Genomic DNA, 16,999 nt, shown 5'->3' on the forward strand with positions numbered 1-16,999 from the left:
AAAACGATCTATTTCCACATTCAATATCACTCGTGAGTGAGAAGAGACAGAAGTGAACAATGCAAGAGCGGGTAGAAATCTCACGGTATTTTTCATGTTTCTTCCACGGTGTCAAACCTGTGAAATATGCTGAAAGTTTTATCAATACTAACAGCCAGGCAGTCTGTAGAAGGCGGAGGGCTGGGAATAAGGGCAGGCGGGATTTCAGACGGGTGTAGACACACGGAACCCTGGCGGCTGGACTGACAGACACAGACAGTCTCTGCTACCCTAATCTGCTCATTCTCTGCCGTGGACGCTGGGAACAGTCGGAACGGTCCGAATTGTCTAAACTGTCTGTCAAACTCTGGTTTTCTCTCCTAAAGTAGAAAGATGAGAGCTGCCTCCGGTCGGGGAACCCCTCATTCTGGGCTGGCCACCCATCTCCAGCACACACCCATACTTTCTTCATTTTTGTGAAGGAAACTGAATCTTGTTTTCATCTTCTTTGCTGGGGACCCCAAGGGATGAAACTATCACGATGGCTTTGGCACCTGGGGGTGGCTACTGGGCTTGAACTCAGGGCCCCGTGCAGCCCCGGCAAGTGCTTTGAGCCTTCTGTGCCCCAGGAAGGAGATGGGGGGGGGGGATCAATCCGACAATCCGAACTGTCCTTGTAGCCGATACAAATTAGCATAGATTTCAGATACCAAGCCACCCCCAAGGATCTGTTATCTCTTTTCCCCCTCTGGACCCTTGGAAGCCGAGTTCCTTGCCTTTCAGCAAGCAGGTTCCTATCCTTATGTGCCATCCCTTTGTCACACAAGACAAAAAAAAGATATTTCATTTTATCCATTTTCCCTCTTGAGGAACAAGTTCATTTTCTGCTGTATTTATATTGTAATCTCTATTTACATTCAAAAAGGATTTGCAGGGACTCTTTCTCTAGCCAGATACCTCATCAAAAACTGCCTTCCCAGGGAAGCTTGCTTTATCCTTTTGGTCCTAAATCCCTTTTATTGAGTCCCTCAGAATCTATTTTCTCCTTGTTTCCTTTTGGCCTATGTGCAGCCCTTCTGTGTGCAGGATTTCCTCTGCTTCCATCCTCTGCCATGAGCTGCTACCTGATCTCACTGGTCTGCGCTTGGTTTAAAGTCACTGAGCATTGGTTGCACATCACACAGTGCAGCCCTCTTTTCCCTAATAATTCATGGGCTCAACCTATCTATAACATAGCAAGCAAAGAATACAAAAGTCGTCAATAAGTACTATTTTTTTTTCTTTTTGGGTCACATCCAGCAATGCTCAGGAGTTACTCCTGACTCAGGAATTTCTCCTGGAGGTGCTTGGGGGACCATATGGAATGCTGGGAACTGAACCCGGGTCTGCCACGTGCAAGGAAAATGCCATACCCACTGTGCTATCACTCCAGCCCCCAATAAGTACTAATTTTTAAATATCTCTTCAAGCTGGAAAATCCACACAGCTTATTCATTTAACGATTTCATTTCATATATTTTCCTTGTAATTACTGTAATTTACAATGCTGCTAATGTTTCACACATACAGTGATCCCATCCCACACCTTTCACCTGTGGCCTCTGCCCTACTCCATTTTCTCAGACTTCCTGTCACCCCCTGCCTCCCTCCCTCCAAACGCCACCATGTGAAGCGCAGTTCTCAGGGTCTGTTGCCTTTTATTATTCCCTTCATAGTCTTCTTTATATTTTATGAATTTAAAGGTTTAGTGTGATTATATGTACTCAATACTTACTTTCTCTGGCCATCACCACTAGTAGAATTTTATTTACTTTTCTAAGTCCTAACTGGTAAGTTTTAAGATCAAATCTTTTCTTGAAGTGCTTCTTGTATACTGTATGGAGAGATCTGTGTGCTTTAGACTTCTCCAGGGCCCAGTGCATAATCTGTGCAAAGAGAAAGAAGATGCTTATAAAACAGAACCAACAGTCAGTGTGAATTATAGTAAATGTAGAAGTTGCCTGTGTATGCACAGTATTATGTATCAAAAAGTTGATTTTACAATTCTCCTGATAGATGCCTTTGGAAAGAAAATCCTCAAGCATTGTTTTCTTCTCTTATAAATATCTTAATTTTTGACTGTCTCCTCACTAACATCATTTTTGTATTATGATTTGTTTTCTAAGACATATCACAGAAAGAGATGCTATTTCATTATGGCTGCTGAATTCCTCTTCTTAGATTAGTATGATTTCTATAAATGGGAATACCGTCATTCAGATTTCAATCATTGTGGAAATTTGTGTTGGGGGGAATTTAGCTCAACTGTTGATTTTTTTTCTCTTTGGATCACACCCAGAGATGCTCAGGGGTTACTCCTGTCTCAGGAACTCAGAAATTACTCCTGGTGGTGCTCAGGGGACCATATGGGATCCTGGGATTTGAACCCAGGTTGGCCGCATACAAGGCAAAAGCCCTACCCGCTGTGCTATTACTCCAGCCCCTCAACTGTTGATCTTGACAATCAATGATAAGAGTGAGTAATTGGGCCTTCAGAAGAGGTACTGGAGCCTGGGATAGGGATCCCATTACTGTATATCAGTATAAATGCCTATAGCCCTCCCTATCCTTTCCGGGACCAATGTCGCTGTCACTTCAACTCTAAATAGATCAACACAAAAATGCTTCCCTACAGATGCAACATTACATAGAGTAACCATCTTGTAGGTCACCTTTTAAAAATACAAACTGCACTTGAGTATTCCTAAAGATGCATGCGTACATCTGGATTCTGACATCTGACTTCCTCAGCGCCCTGTTTCTAGGAACTAAACTCCCAGAGTTCCAAAGTCAGCAGAGAAGACTTAGAGTTCTACAAGTACTACTACACAACGTCTGCACTAACATTATCAGAAGACCTTCTCCCTTGGCCTCCTTCTAGATCCAAACAGTTGAATTCAGGAACTATGCATCAATCAGGCAGAGAAAATGTATTCATTCCAGTAATATTTAAGAATCTGCTTTGTGCTAACAAATAAAGCTGCTCCTGCTCTTCTAAGTTTATATTCTAATGTTAGCAGGATATAACGGGAGAGACGTTTAAACACACACACACACACACACACACACACAGACGCACACACATACACACACATCAATGAAAAACAGTCATCTGACAATTACTATAAAGACAATTTCACTGGGAGATGTTATAGAGAATCACTGGGCGTGCGGTGGGGGCAGGAGAATGAAACCCTTGTGGAAAAGACAGCCAGAAATTAAATTCTGGAGGGTGGAGCCATTTCCTGAACACCGGGGCTGCCTTTGTGACAGGAGGACAGATAGAGAGGGAGCTTTCTGTTAGGCGGTCCAGACTGTAGGTAACAACTAAGTCACAGAGGTCCTTGGAAACAAAAGTAAAGTTTTGCATTAAAAGTTAATGCAAACAAATGCATTTGCATCTGTTTCCATTTCCAATCTCTTCAAAGGTTCAAACAAAGTAGCACCAGTCCCATTTCTGTTTATAAAACCCTAACTGTTATTTGTTCTGAATTGTAAACTGACAAAAGTGGAAATGAGTTCAGTTTCAAAGCTATCTTCCTGGCACTGGCAAGAGATGATGACTAGGATTGTTTTGTGTAATAGAGATTAAGGAAAGAGACCTAAGTGGGAAATAGTTTGGTTCAAGGAGAGTAAAACTCACTGAGAAACAGACTTTGAGGTCGGGGTTGACTCAATTTTGTTCTGAGCGGCGGGATGGTTTATGGTTTCATTTACTTGGGCATATTGGACTGTGAAAGGAACAGATTTCGGGTGGAAGTGGAGGAAACCAGAAAAATAAGCATTCCTCTTTGGCTAATTGAAGTCTTAATTGACTCTTAAACTTTCAGAGGCAGAAATAATCAGTCTAGAGTACTGAAGATATGAATTTGATTTTCAAGATAGACATCAGAACTGTCACTGCAAATTATGGTATCTGTGATACTTAGTTCTCAAAATTGGATGAAGACACTTAGCAAGAGTGCTTATACAGAGACGATAAGAGGACTCAGGTCTGAGATCTAAATTACTCCTATATTGAGAATCAAATGGAAAGTGAGTCAGAAAAGAAGATAGAGAAGAAATACCAGTGAGCTGGGGATACCAGTAAGGGAATTTCCTAATACTGAAGTCAACAAAAAATGTTTCAAGGAGAGATGTCTACCAATGAAATATAAACGAATAATTGAGTAAGACTAATATGAAGAAATGTCATTGGATTTCTCCACTAAAGGTTGTTGGTACCTTGGAAAGTTTATATTTTTTAAAATTTATTGTGTCTGATGAAAGAAAAGTGATGTAACACTTTTTGCATTTAACTTTCATAACCAATTTAATGTTGAAAAAATTAAGTGAAAAAATGTGTTATCTAGATTATAAAATGTAGCTTGGAAATATTGACTATTAAATAAATGTAAAGAACTATGCCATATTATGTAAAGGACAAATTGAAGAGCTATTATTACATCATCTGACATAAAATATTTTCCAAAGAAGATTTCTAGATGTTGGAATCAATTTTCACAAGGTTGAAAGGTAACATTTTGCATTCAGACATTTATGGTGTCTGGCTTCTTAAAATCTTAAGCCTTGTATATTGTATTCATGAAGTAGAAATACGTTGTTCCCAGAAAACAATTTTAGCTAAAGGAAAAAATTATTTATAAAAAGTGGAAATAGGGGCTGGAGTGATAGCACAGCAGGTAAGGCATTTGCCTTGCACATGGTGGACCTGGGTTCGATCCCTGGCATTCCATATGGTCCCCCAAGCACCACTAGGAGTAATTCCTGAGTGCACAGCCAGGAATAACCCCTGAGCATCACTGGGTGTGACCCAAAAAGAAAAAAAAATGGAAATGACTTTCTGAGGCTTAATTTTTTTTTTTTTGTTCTCTAACCCAGGTATGGTGACATGGTACCAAAAACCATAGCAGGGAAGATTTTTGGTTCCATCTGTTCATTGAGTGGCGTCTTGGTGATTGCTCTGCCTGTTCCAGTGATCGTATCTAACTTCAGTCGGATCTACCACCAAAACCAGCGAGCAGACAAGCGGAGAGCACAAAAGGTGTGTATGCAGCTCTGTGCTACTGCAATTTAGCTTCCTCTGTTTTATTTTTGGTTTTGTTTTTGTTTTATATAATGAGTTTTTCAATCCCTTAGTGGACGTCCTGTGTTTCAGATTTGGTGAATAGTCACATAAGTCAGCACTAGCAAGATAATACTACAGGGAAGAAAGGGAAAAGAGTTTTAATGTCTCAGTGACTTGAAACAACAAGGAATATTTATCAGTTGCTGTACAATCATGGTGAGGTGCATTGCTGGTCCAGAGATAGAAACTCCATCTTGACAACCAACGCCTACAATTATTCAGGCAGGGGTCAAAGGATCGATGAATCAGACACTGACTCTTAAGGCTTCCTCCTGGAAATGAGCCAAGTCACTTCCCTCTCTATTGCATTAACTGAAACAAATCATACAGCCTTGTGTTTTAATATGACTACATGAACTTCAAAGTGAGCAGGGAAATACAATCTTACTATGCACCCAGAGGCAAAAATAAAGAAATATCTGCATAAGAGTACTATGAGAGTAGAAAAACAAAAACAAAAACAAGGATTCGTTGGGGGGAAGTATTCCCAGTTTGTTGAAAAATAAAATTGTATGACTCATTGGTTTAGTATTATTCATCAGGATTTCAAGATAGTTTCAATAGACAGGATTATTAAAGGACACCAAAACGTGTCCCAGATACCTTACACAGATGACAGGATGTGGGAGGACCTGATCATATGAAGGAGGGTTTTATTTCTGGTCCAGCAGTTTACATTTTCTCTGAACTTCATGCTAATTAATTAACCCTTCTATGACCAGTTTATATACTCAAATGCAAGAGATGGCAAACAGTGCATATCTCACATTAACATTAAGATCATATCTAATGTATATTAATCTGTATAAAGGTATCCTATTAACAATGTCTAACACAATTTAGTATGTGTCTGGTTTGGATTTAATATTTCTTAAAAATAATTCATATAGCCAACATAATCAACACTTCACAAGTCTAAGAGTTGTAATGTGAGAATATATTGCAATTATTCCTTTAATAGCGATGAGAACTCTAAAGGAACAAAAATTTGAGGATTTCAATTTCACACAACTAATAAATTAGAGAAACATCATTTAATCTAAGACAATCCTGGCTTGCAAGTTAATATACTCAAACACTATGATAGACTGACTCTCAGAAAAAAACAACTGAAAGGTTATCATTCTTCCCTTTTTCATCCTTCAGTCACCTTGAGTCGGGACTTTGTTGCTTAGAGATAATTTTGAAAATCTACTTTAGGACTGGAGAGATAGTACTCCAGGTAGGTTGCTTGTCTTGCATGGAGCTGACCTGGATTTGAGTCCTGGAACTTCATATGATCCAGGAGTGATGCCTGAACACAGAGCCACAAGAAAGCCTTGAGCACTGCAGGGCAAGGCTCAAAAGCCAAACAAAAAAAACCTACTTAATAATTTCCTCAAAACTCTGGTGCTCGATTTTCCATATTCTCTTGGATATTACATAGTTTTGGTGTTTGTTAATATCCTAAAGCTATTTATACTCACGAATGAAGTGGATGCACAGTCTGAATATGGAGAGAGATTTTAATACAGTTCATACCAATTTTTTGTAAGTAAATCAAGAACAGGATTTTAAATATCTGTTTGAACAATTTCATGCTCCAACAGGCATAAAATCTACTACAGTAACTCACTGGAGCAGAGATAGCGTGTTTTTAGCCAAGAAGTAGCCCCACCATCAGACACTTTCACTCACCAAAATGTTTTTTTTTTAATTGAATCACCATGAGATACAGTTGGAAAGCTTTCATATTTGATGGAATTCCTCCCATATAGACATATACAGTTTACCTTATTTGTTTATGGATGCAAAAAAACGCTAATATAGAAATTATCCAGAAAAGTACAATTAATTTTAAAGTATCTTTTGCTAATACAAACAATGTTGCCAAACTTTAAGTATCTATAGAGGGAGAAAATGAAGCTCTCAAAAGAGCAGTGATATCAGATGGCTTCTCCTCTACTTCCTTACTCTTCCTTCATGAATGCATTCTTCGTGCTGATTTCAAGTTAAAGTAATTCTTTGCTCAAATATCATTATATCTTTGATTTATCACTGTATCACTGTATCACTGTCATTCCGTTGCTCATCGATTTGCTTGGGCACCAGTAACATCTCCATCGTGACACTTGTTGTTACTGTTTTTGGCATATCCAATATGCCATGGGTAGCTTGCCAGGCTCTGCCGTGCGGGCAAGACACTCTCAGTAGTTTGCAGGGCTCTCCGAGAGGAACAGAAGAACATCTCTCTCTTTGGTATTGCTTGTTATGAATAGCATAAGATGTCGCTCCTGGAATTCTAAGGTTTTAGACAATTAAAGTCTGAAAAAATCTCTGCAGCGAGCTGCTTGGTTCTCAGCTTCTTTTGTGTGTCTCTGGATCATAACGATTAAGGAGTTTAAATAGCAGCCAGAGGCAGTTCATCGTGGGCATGACCTCCAGGATCCCATAGGGATGAGGAGATGAGAAGGACCAATCCATCCCCTACCCATTGAAGCCTGGAGTTTGCCATCATTGAACCCAGTAGCCTGCACTTCTCACTGGGTTCTGAAAGTTGGCGGCTGCCAGATTCACCATTCATTACATATCTTTTCCTGGCTACCTATGTACATAATTTCATGGGATAGAAATAATTAAAAAAGGCTCAGCTCTCCTGCACCTACTCATCTCTTTTCTAGAAATCCCTTCCTTTTCTTTTATTTTGGGGTCACACCTGGACTTCCTCAGGGCTTACTCCTGGTTCTGTACTCAGGAATCACTCATGATGGGGCTCAGGACACCGTATGGGGTGTTAGGTATTGATTGAACCCAGGTTGGACACATGCAAGGCAAGTGCCCTACCGCCAAACTGTTGCTCTGGCCTCAATTTCTTCTTTAATGTAAGGTCTTCTTTAATGTGAGAGTTACACATGATATATTTCTTTGGTCCCGCAAAAAAGTATAGAAGGTACTGGTATAAAATCTGTAGGAAATACAAATCTCGTTTTTAATCAAACCAATTTCCCAAATATTTGGGTGTTTTAAAATTTTCATTTTCTTTTTTATTTTATTTTTAACTGAATCACTGTGAGATAGAGCATTACAAAATTGTTCATGATTGTGTTTCAGTCATACAATGTTTCAACACCCATCCCTCCACCAGTGTAATTTCCCAACACCATTGCCCCCAGTTTTCCTTTCTCCCCTTCAAATCACCTCACATCCCAGCCTGCCTCTACGGCAGGTACCTTTCTTCTCTCACTCTCTCTTTCTCTTTTTCTCTCCCATTTTAGGCATTATGGTTTGTGATACAGATACTGAAAATTTATCATCTGTATCCCTTTACCTGCTTTCAAAAATCAGTTCTTGTCCAGAATGATTATTTCCAACTAGTATTGTCATAACGAACCTTCCTCTATCTTAACTACCCTCTATCTCCCACACCATTGACCAGCCATTGACATTCCTCCTGGCCCATTTTCTCTGACCTTGAATATTAGTTTCATATTTGTTTTGTTCTGTTTTTATATCCCACAAATGAACACAGTCATTCTATATCTGTCCCTCTCGTTCTAATTCATTTCACTCAACATGATAATCTCCAAGTCTATCCACTTATTGGTAAACTTCATGACAGCTTTGTAGTATTCATTGATGAAGACAATGAATACTACAACATACTTTACTTTCAACATACTATACTTTATACTAGACTTTCAACATGCAAGTCCATAAAGAAAACGTTAGATTATTTCAGAAGCTTTTAAAGCTAAGTAAATGTAAAATGCAAAAGTAAATACAATATTATGGTTTAACGGTACACTGAAAAGGGGAGGGAAAGAAGTACACTGGTGATGGGTGTGGTATTGAAATATGTACTCAGAAAACTATCTTTAACAATATTGTAAATCACTGTACTTCCATCAATCAAAAAATAAATCAAAGTACACTGAAATTAAATATGTTTTATGAATCTTGTTAGTTATTTCTGGGGTCTGAGTGTGGGGTTTGCATCATACCCGGCAGTGCTCGCTGGCTATTCCCAACGAGTTGCTCAGTGCTCATTTCCACTGATGTTTGGGGACTTCACAGCTCTGTGGGTTAATCTGATCCTTCCACATGCAAAACATGCGCTCCAGCCTTTTGAGCTGTCTTCCCAGGGTCTGGTTTGGGTATCTCAAAAATATTTCCTCTGTATTTTTTTCTGCACTATCCAGTGGATTTTATATATAATGAATATTAGAAAAACTAACTTAAGATGAGTAAAATAACACAACGTGATGTTTCCAGTAAATAATCTGTAGTTGATAAATTAAACATAGACATTTTAGAAAAAAACATTCAAGATGGAACTATAAAGTTACCAAGGAATCTTTTTTCTTATGTTTCATCCCAAGAAAATTTTTTTTTTAATTTTCAAAAATAAGCTTTCATTATGCCAAGGTAATTTAATTTTATCTGGAATTGGACTGGGTGATATGAAAAATTATCAAAGTCATGCAGAAATAGCCATTAATTCAGTCAAGTAGGGAGTCTATTCAGTAAAACGTCAAGCTGAAAATTATATAATATTAAAAAATTCTTGTTTGATCTGATTGGAAGGCATTTAATCCCATGGCCAACACTAAATTCAAGGAAACAGAAACACTATATACTTCAAAACATTCTCATCATCTGGGCTAGTGAGTAGTAGGTGAGTAGAGCACTGGCCTTGCATGCCAAAGACCCAGAATCAATCCCCTGCTCTCCCATATGATCCTTCTTAACACCACCAGGAGGGATTCCTGAGTGCAGAACCCGGAGGAAGCCTTGAGCACCGCTGGGTGTGCCCCCCCTTCCCTGAGGAAATAGCTCACCATCACTCGAGTATTTACTCTTTTTAGGCCCTTCCTCTTAGCAAATTCTCTCTGCTCTTATTATCTCATTAACTCATTTTGCTTTCCGCCTTGGTTGAGGAACCTCCCAAGCCAGCTCAGGAGACTGAGAGGTCGCAGAGAGGTGCACCTTCCTGTCATTTCTCTGCGGAGTGGGTCAGTAGTTCAGCACAAGTGTGGAGGGATGAGGGGCTGTTTCTCTAGACCTGTGCTCAGGGCCTGCACACAGTGGAACTTGAGGATCATATGGTAGTTTGGTGTGGGGAACTAAAGTGAGCTCAGCTACATGCATGGCATGCGCCTTAACCTCAGTACTCTACCTGTTGGACTCCGTGTTCTTTCTCATTAAAGGGAAATTTGCCCCGTTTTTCGTAATCTCTTATGAATCCTTACCTAAACACTGACATCCTGCTTAGCAGACTTAAACTGTGCTACCTTGCCCTCATCCCACCACTGCTAATTGTATCTTAGTGGATTAATTTATTCATTCATCCATTCGATAAATATTTATTGAGTCAAATATATTTTCCAAAATAAAACTAAAGTGATGCACTGGCAGGTGGTAAAGATGATATTTTGAATCTGGGAGCCTCCCCTATTTTAAAATACAAATCAGACCATTTAATCATCTGCATATTTATCAGGCTAACTCACAAGTAATTATCATGTATAATAGTAATTATAATTATAATTTAATAATACTGGTAGCAACAACAACAACAACCCTCTCTAGAGTTTCTGCTATGTCCCAGATGATTTATGTCTGTTATTTTTGTCTGTTGTGTCTGATACTTTCCTCATCAACTTGCAAAAGAAAACGTTATTATTTCCATTTTATAGATGAATTGCTCATGGTTACACACCTGTTGATTCAAGTCTAAAATTAAAATATTAATTATTACAGTCATAAATCTGATCATTTTCCTATAGATAATTCTAAAAAGTAAGTTTCTGAAACAATTAACCATTGTATACCAGCATACAGTGTGAGTCAGTTTTTAACCTAACACATAAAAATGTTTAACAAAGGAAGAGTTTACCAAATTTAATTCACCATGTATCATTTTATATTATGGGGGGGTCCTCAACATTTACACTTATTGGACTCGCTCGAAAGGTTTGATAAAAAGAAGATTTCCAAGGCCAAAGAGGCAGGACATGAGGTAAGGTGCTGGTGTTACATGAAGCTGCATTAGCCAAGATCCTAATTCAATACCCCACACAACCCATCCCCTCCACCACCCACCACCTCCAGCACCTCCCGAGGTCACTCCTGAGCACAGAGTCAGTAATAGTATGATACAACCCTTCCCCTCCAGTAAACCTATAGAACAAAATAAAAATATTTGGGACTCCATCCATCCCTAAAATATCCAGTTTAGAATATTAGGCTTAAAGCCTGGAAAAGTTCATTTCCAACAAACTATTCAGCAGTGCTTGATGATGATTCTGCTGATTTGGGAGGCAGAACAGATAGGTCAATGGCTTGAGCTTGTGTTTTGCTTGCAGGAAGCACGGGTTCGATTCCCATGGGGGAGCAACCCTAAAGCATCATGAAGGGCGTAGCCTAGGAACAACACCAAGTGTGGCCACAAAAGAATCAAAATGTGGGCTGGAGTGATAGCACAGCGGGTAGGGTGTTTGCCTTGCATGTAGCCGACCTAGGTTCGATTCCCAGCATCCCATATGATCCCTGGAGCACCGCCAAGAGTAATTCCTGAGTGCATGATCCAGGAGTAACCCCTGTGCATCACCAGGTGTGATCCAAAAAGCAAAAAAAAAAAAAAAGAAGAAGAATCAAAATGCTAAAATGCTAATTTAGAGAGCACATATTAAGAACCATTGTTTAGTATGTTCAGCAATGTCCAATTTAAAAAAAAAACATTAGGGAACTCTAGAATAATTAGGAAGCAGAAAACAAATACTTTGCTAAAGCCTGAGGATTGATCTCTCATAAATGTAGATTTTTAAATCTACATTTGAAAAAATATTAACCAGTGCCTTCCTCAAATTCCTTTGAATAAACTAGTATTGTTGTTACTTATCTATAGTTTAACAACAACTCCCTTGTCAACACATATAGCCATCTATTAATTGCATACTTCTCTATAATCACTGAAGTTCTAGCCTTACTGAACTTTCTACCTCTGCTCTAAAGTCTTTATTCCATCCCCCACTATCTAATGCAGTCACCTGGCAAGTTTCTGCTCCAAAATTAACTCATATATTGCCGTTCTATGATGATGTTTGTGAATGGTGTTGGACACAGTTGCTTCTTGCACACGATAATGCTTGCTCTATTTTCATGTATTGCACTATATTATCCCTCTCATCCACTGTACTGTGTGCAGTCCTGGGAATAAAATGTATTTGCATAAACAGTGAAAAGAGTCAATGAACGATGGAGGTCACGTACCATGATTGTGTTCTCAATATCTATAATATGGGGGGCTTTCCAAGGATTCATGGCAAAGAACATTGACTTGATTTTATCTCTGGTACACTCTTTTTTGTTCTATGCTTATTACCATATTGACTGCTCTTGTTACCCTCCCACTCACTCGTTCTGGTTCCCTTCCACTGACACATTAAGTAGTGTTTCTTCCAAGTCCTACCGTTCACAGAATCAACCAAGCTCTCGAACTCAGTATATTACTCTATCCATCATCCACTGGCTTCCTTCCTTTCCTGGTAATATTGTGGGACACTAACATGATACATGACTAGGGGATCCACTTTCCTTAGTAATGGAAACATTCCAATGAATTCCTTCAACTTTGAAAATGAACCAAGTTTAATATGCTTTTGTCACATGAACCATTATATTAAACTTTACATAAATGAAGTGAAGTCAGCAATAAGTAAAACTTCTAGAATACAATAAGTATGTGGACAGATCATTGAATAGTAAGAAATTGCCTTGGAATATCAAGGAGAGACTGTCTATGTATATGTTTAAGATTTCTGATGATACATATATTTAAAAATATAGAGAAAAATTAGAATTTGATAAGAAGATAGTTCAGTAACTTTTCTCAACCTTCCTCATTCATTTAGAAGATAGATCCCATTTATAAAAATTGTTCTTAGTGGTTTGGGGATAATGTATATTTCTTGATTGGCTCCCTGCCTCTGTTCCAGAAAATACATTACAAAGTTTACATAATGTCATTTGGTGCAATTAAAAAATAATCTACTTGCTAAAAATCATTACATACTAGCCTCTGAATGATCCACAATAAAAGACTTCCATATCAAATTAGTTTAAGAAAAACGACATGATAAATCCCCTTTTGACTTCATGGCGACATGCACCACCACAAAATCATGTGCTATTAAAAAAAAAATCCCACAACAAAGAAAAACCTGCTTAACCATTCAGTGTTTCATGAAGATATTCTCAACTCAGAACCAGTTCATTTCATTTGGTTGGTTTGGATTTGACCCATAACATTTTGGAAACAAGTTTGAGAAACCCTGCCAAGTTTAGAGAATTTTTTAGAAATTGTGAAGTATTGGGACACATAGTAAAAAAGTGCTTATGAGACAGTTTTGTTTTTTTTTTTCCACAAACGCCATCAGTATTCTCAAGTAATTAAAGAACTTGAAAATAACCTCAAAGCTATACTCTGATAATTATACACTTGATCTTTAGCCAAAAGGCTGAGAAGCAATGTATACTCTGATAATTATAAACTCATTTTTAAGTAGAATTTTGGAAACTTCATATTTTACATATAGGTGGAGGAAAAGGTATTTACTAAAACATTATTCTAATTTCCATAACATTTGCCATGCCAAGAACTTGTGTTTCCCACAGGTCTGGGGGTAGGAACTGGAAGAAATATATTTCCTACCAGCAGTGAATGGTGTGCTTTTAGCCTCTCAAGTGCACACCAGAGTTGCCAAGAGAGTTATACTGAGAGCTTCAGAAAAAAAGTTATTTCTCCAAAGTATCTTTGTAAATAATCTCCCTTGATTATCTACTGGAACCAAATCTCTAATCATGTGTCATAAAGCTAGAATTCAATAGGCATTTGGTGCGGTGCCCCCAAAAGACCAATCAAACCAATTAACTCATTTATAATAAAATGAAAGAAAAATTGTGATTGATATAGGAGGAATTTTTTTTGTTCTAACACATGACATGATTTAGCAAAATGGCTTTTTTTTAATTAATAGTTTATTTTTAATTAGTGAGTCAATGTGAGGGTACAGTTACAGATTTATACATTTTTGTGCTCATGTTTCTCCCTTACAAAGTTTGATAACCCATCCCTTCACCAGTGCCCATTCTCCACCACCAGTAAACCCAACATCCCTCCCCCCCTCCCCAGTCCTGTCTCCCCCCACCCCACACTGCCACTATAGCAGGGTATTCCCTTTTGTTCTCTTTCTCTGATTAGGTGTTGTGGTTTGCAATAAAGGTGTTGAGTGGCCATTGTGTTGTCTCTAGTCTATATTCGGCCCGCATCATCTTTCCCCCACATGACCAACAACCACAGCAAAATGGCTTTTTTGCTCTAAATTATTTAGAAGGTTTTTTATTTTTTATCCCCTAAGCTTTGAACAACTATGATTACAGTTGCCTCCACATGTAGGCTTTTCATTGTGAGAAAAAAAAAAAAGTAATTTTCTGTTCTTGCATAGTGCCCTAATATTGTTGCTAAGTGATTTGGAAAGCACACAGGTGAGACTAATCCCTATGATATGAACAGTATAATTAAATGTAGTAGTATGACTGGTGCGATAGCATAGCAGGTAGGATGTTTGCCTTGCATGCAGCCAACCTAAACCGGGTTCAATTCTTCCGTCTTCTAGGAGAGCTCAGCAAGCTACAGAGAGTATCCCGCCTGCATGGCAGAGCCTGGCAAGCTACCATGGCAAATTAAATATACCAAAAATAGTAGCAACAAGTCTCACAACGTAGACATTATTGGTGCCCACTTGAGCAAATCGATGAACAATGGGATGACAGTGCTACAGTGCTACAGTATGGAAGGGAAAAAAGAAGAGGAAAGGAAAAAGGAGGGGAGAAAATTGGGGAGGTGGGGGAGGTAGGGCAGATAGAGAGGAATTGAATGTTACAAAAGATCAAAGAGACTATAGAGGTAAATTTCAACTATTCCTTTCTTAAGACAACATGTTTATTTAAATTATGTATAAATTAATACATCAAATCTGTCATTTCCAAATGTGCTTGTCACTTTTCATTGCTTTACTGAGTCTCACCTTAAACCTTGGTTGTTGAGCACACCCTTTGAAATTAAAATTAAAAAATTAAAATTTCAATTTCATTCTCTAGTATCATTTCAGTATTTTGAGTGAGCTCAACATAATGCTGCCAATAAAGAGTAAAATGTGAATTGGATAGCACATCGGGTAGGGCATTTGCCTTGCACACAAACGACCCGGTTCGATTCTTCTGTTCCTCTCGGAGAGCCCTGCAAGCTACTGAGAGTGTCTTGCCCGCACGGCAGAGCCTGGCAAGCTACCCATGGCGTATTGGATATGCCAAAAACAGTAACAACAAGTGTCACAATGGAGACATTACTGGTGCCCAAGCAAATCGATGAGCAACAGAATGACAGTGATACAGTGATGCAGTGATAAATCAAAAATATAATGATATTTGAGCAAAGAATTACTTTAACTTGAAATTAGCACGAAGAATGCATTCATGGAGGAAGAGTAAAGAAGTAGAAGTAGCCCTCTGATATCACTGCTCTTTTGAGAGCTTCATTTTCTCCCTCTTTAGATAGATACTTAAAGTCTGGCAACATTGTTTGTATTAGCAAAAGATACTTTATTTATTTATTTTTTTTTTAATTTTTTTTTAAATTTATTTATTTTTAATTAGAGAATCACCGTGAGGGTACAGTTACAGATTTATACACTTTTGTGCTTATACTTCCCTCATACAAAGTTTGGAACCCATCCCTTCACCAGTGCCCATTCTCCACCACCCGTAAACCCAGTGTCCCTCCCACCCTCCCCAATCCCATCTCCCCCCCACCCCCTAGCAAAAGATACTTTAAAATTAATTGTACTTTTCTGGATAATTTCTATATTAGCGTTTTTTTGCATCCATAAACAAATAAGGTAAACTGTATATGTCTATATGGGAGGAATTCCATCTGCACTAAAGGAAAACAACAGAGTACAGAATCTGAGGTGGTGTCTCCTCCAAATTGAGTGAAAAAGCAAACAAACATGTTTTATATGCATTTGTAGAATATTATATATATAGAATATTATATATCTAATGATTTTTTCTCTAGAAATGTCAGTGTATGTAACTAATTTTGACACAGAATAAGATAGTGCTGAAAGAGAGAGAGACCAAAAGAGAGAGAGACCGAGAGAGAGAGAGAAAGAGAGAGAGAGAGAGAGAAAGAGAGAGAGAGAGTTCTTGTTTTTCACATTTTCTTTTGTTCTTTTGGTTTGGAGACTATACCTGGTGGTGCTCATGGCTTTCTCTTGACTATAATCTGGGCTCCCAGCAGTGCTCAGGATTCTATGCAGTGCTGAAGATGGAACCCAGGCCTCCAACATGAAAATGTGTGCCGAGCCCTTTGAGCTATTTCCCCAGTTCCTTTCATTCACTTTTGTCATACACAAATTTATTTCCCATTATAGAAATTATATAAATTTACATTTTGTCTTAAAGAGAACACTTCAGGAATAAATAAGATTATATTTACTGAGCTGATTTGGATAGAATTGAAGACTTTGTTAGGAATTTTTACAGAAAAAAAATCTTACGCACATCATTCCAATTGTTTTCTTACACAAACTTGCTAGTCTCAAGTCATAATCAAAACGGTTCTCAAAATAATGCTATCCAGTGAATGAAAACGAGATTCATTCCATAAGAGTGTAGGGCAAATATACAACAGTGGTACTTTACAGCAGATACCACTCTTTCCTGGATTCTTGTGAGTGACATGTAAGATTATAAGCATGCTAGCCACTACAAGTCTTTTGTGTTACAACTTATTCAACAGCTCAAGTTGGT

General features: G+C 38.2%; 1 protein-coding gene across 1 annotated transcript in view; it reads left to right on the top strand.

Annotated features, from left to right (window-relative positions):
• Positions 1 to 16,999, top strand: part of KCND2 (potassium voltage-gated channel subfamily D member 2) — a 513,453-nt gene that overhangs the window by 483,636 nt on the left and 12,818 nt on the right. Inside the window, exon 2 of the mRNA XM_004602066.2 lies at positions 4,900 to 5,062. Coding sequence (XP_004602123.1) covers positions 4,900 to 5,062 — 163 coding nt within the window. The remainder of the gene's footprint in view (positions 1 to 4,899; positions 5,063 to 16,999) is intronic.

The sequence above is a fragment of the Sorex araneus genome, chromosome 1 (genome assembly GCF_027595985.1).
Source record: "Sorex araneus isolate mSorAra2 chromosome 1, mSorAra2.pri, whole genome shotgun sequence".
In the NCBI taxonomy this organism is placed as follows: Eukaryota; Metazoa; Chordata; class Mammalia; order Eulipotyphla; family Soricidae; genus Sorex; species Sorex araneus.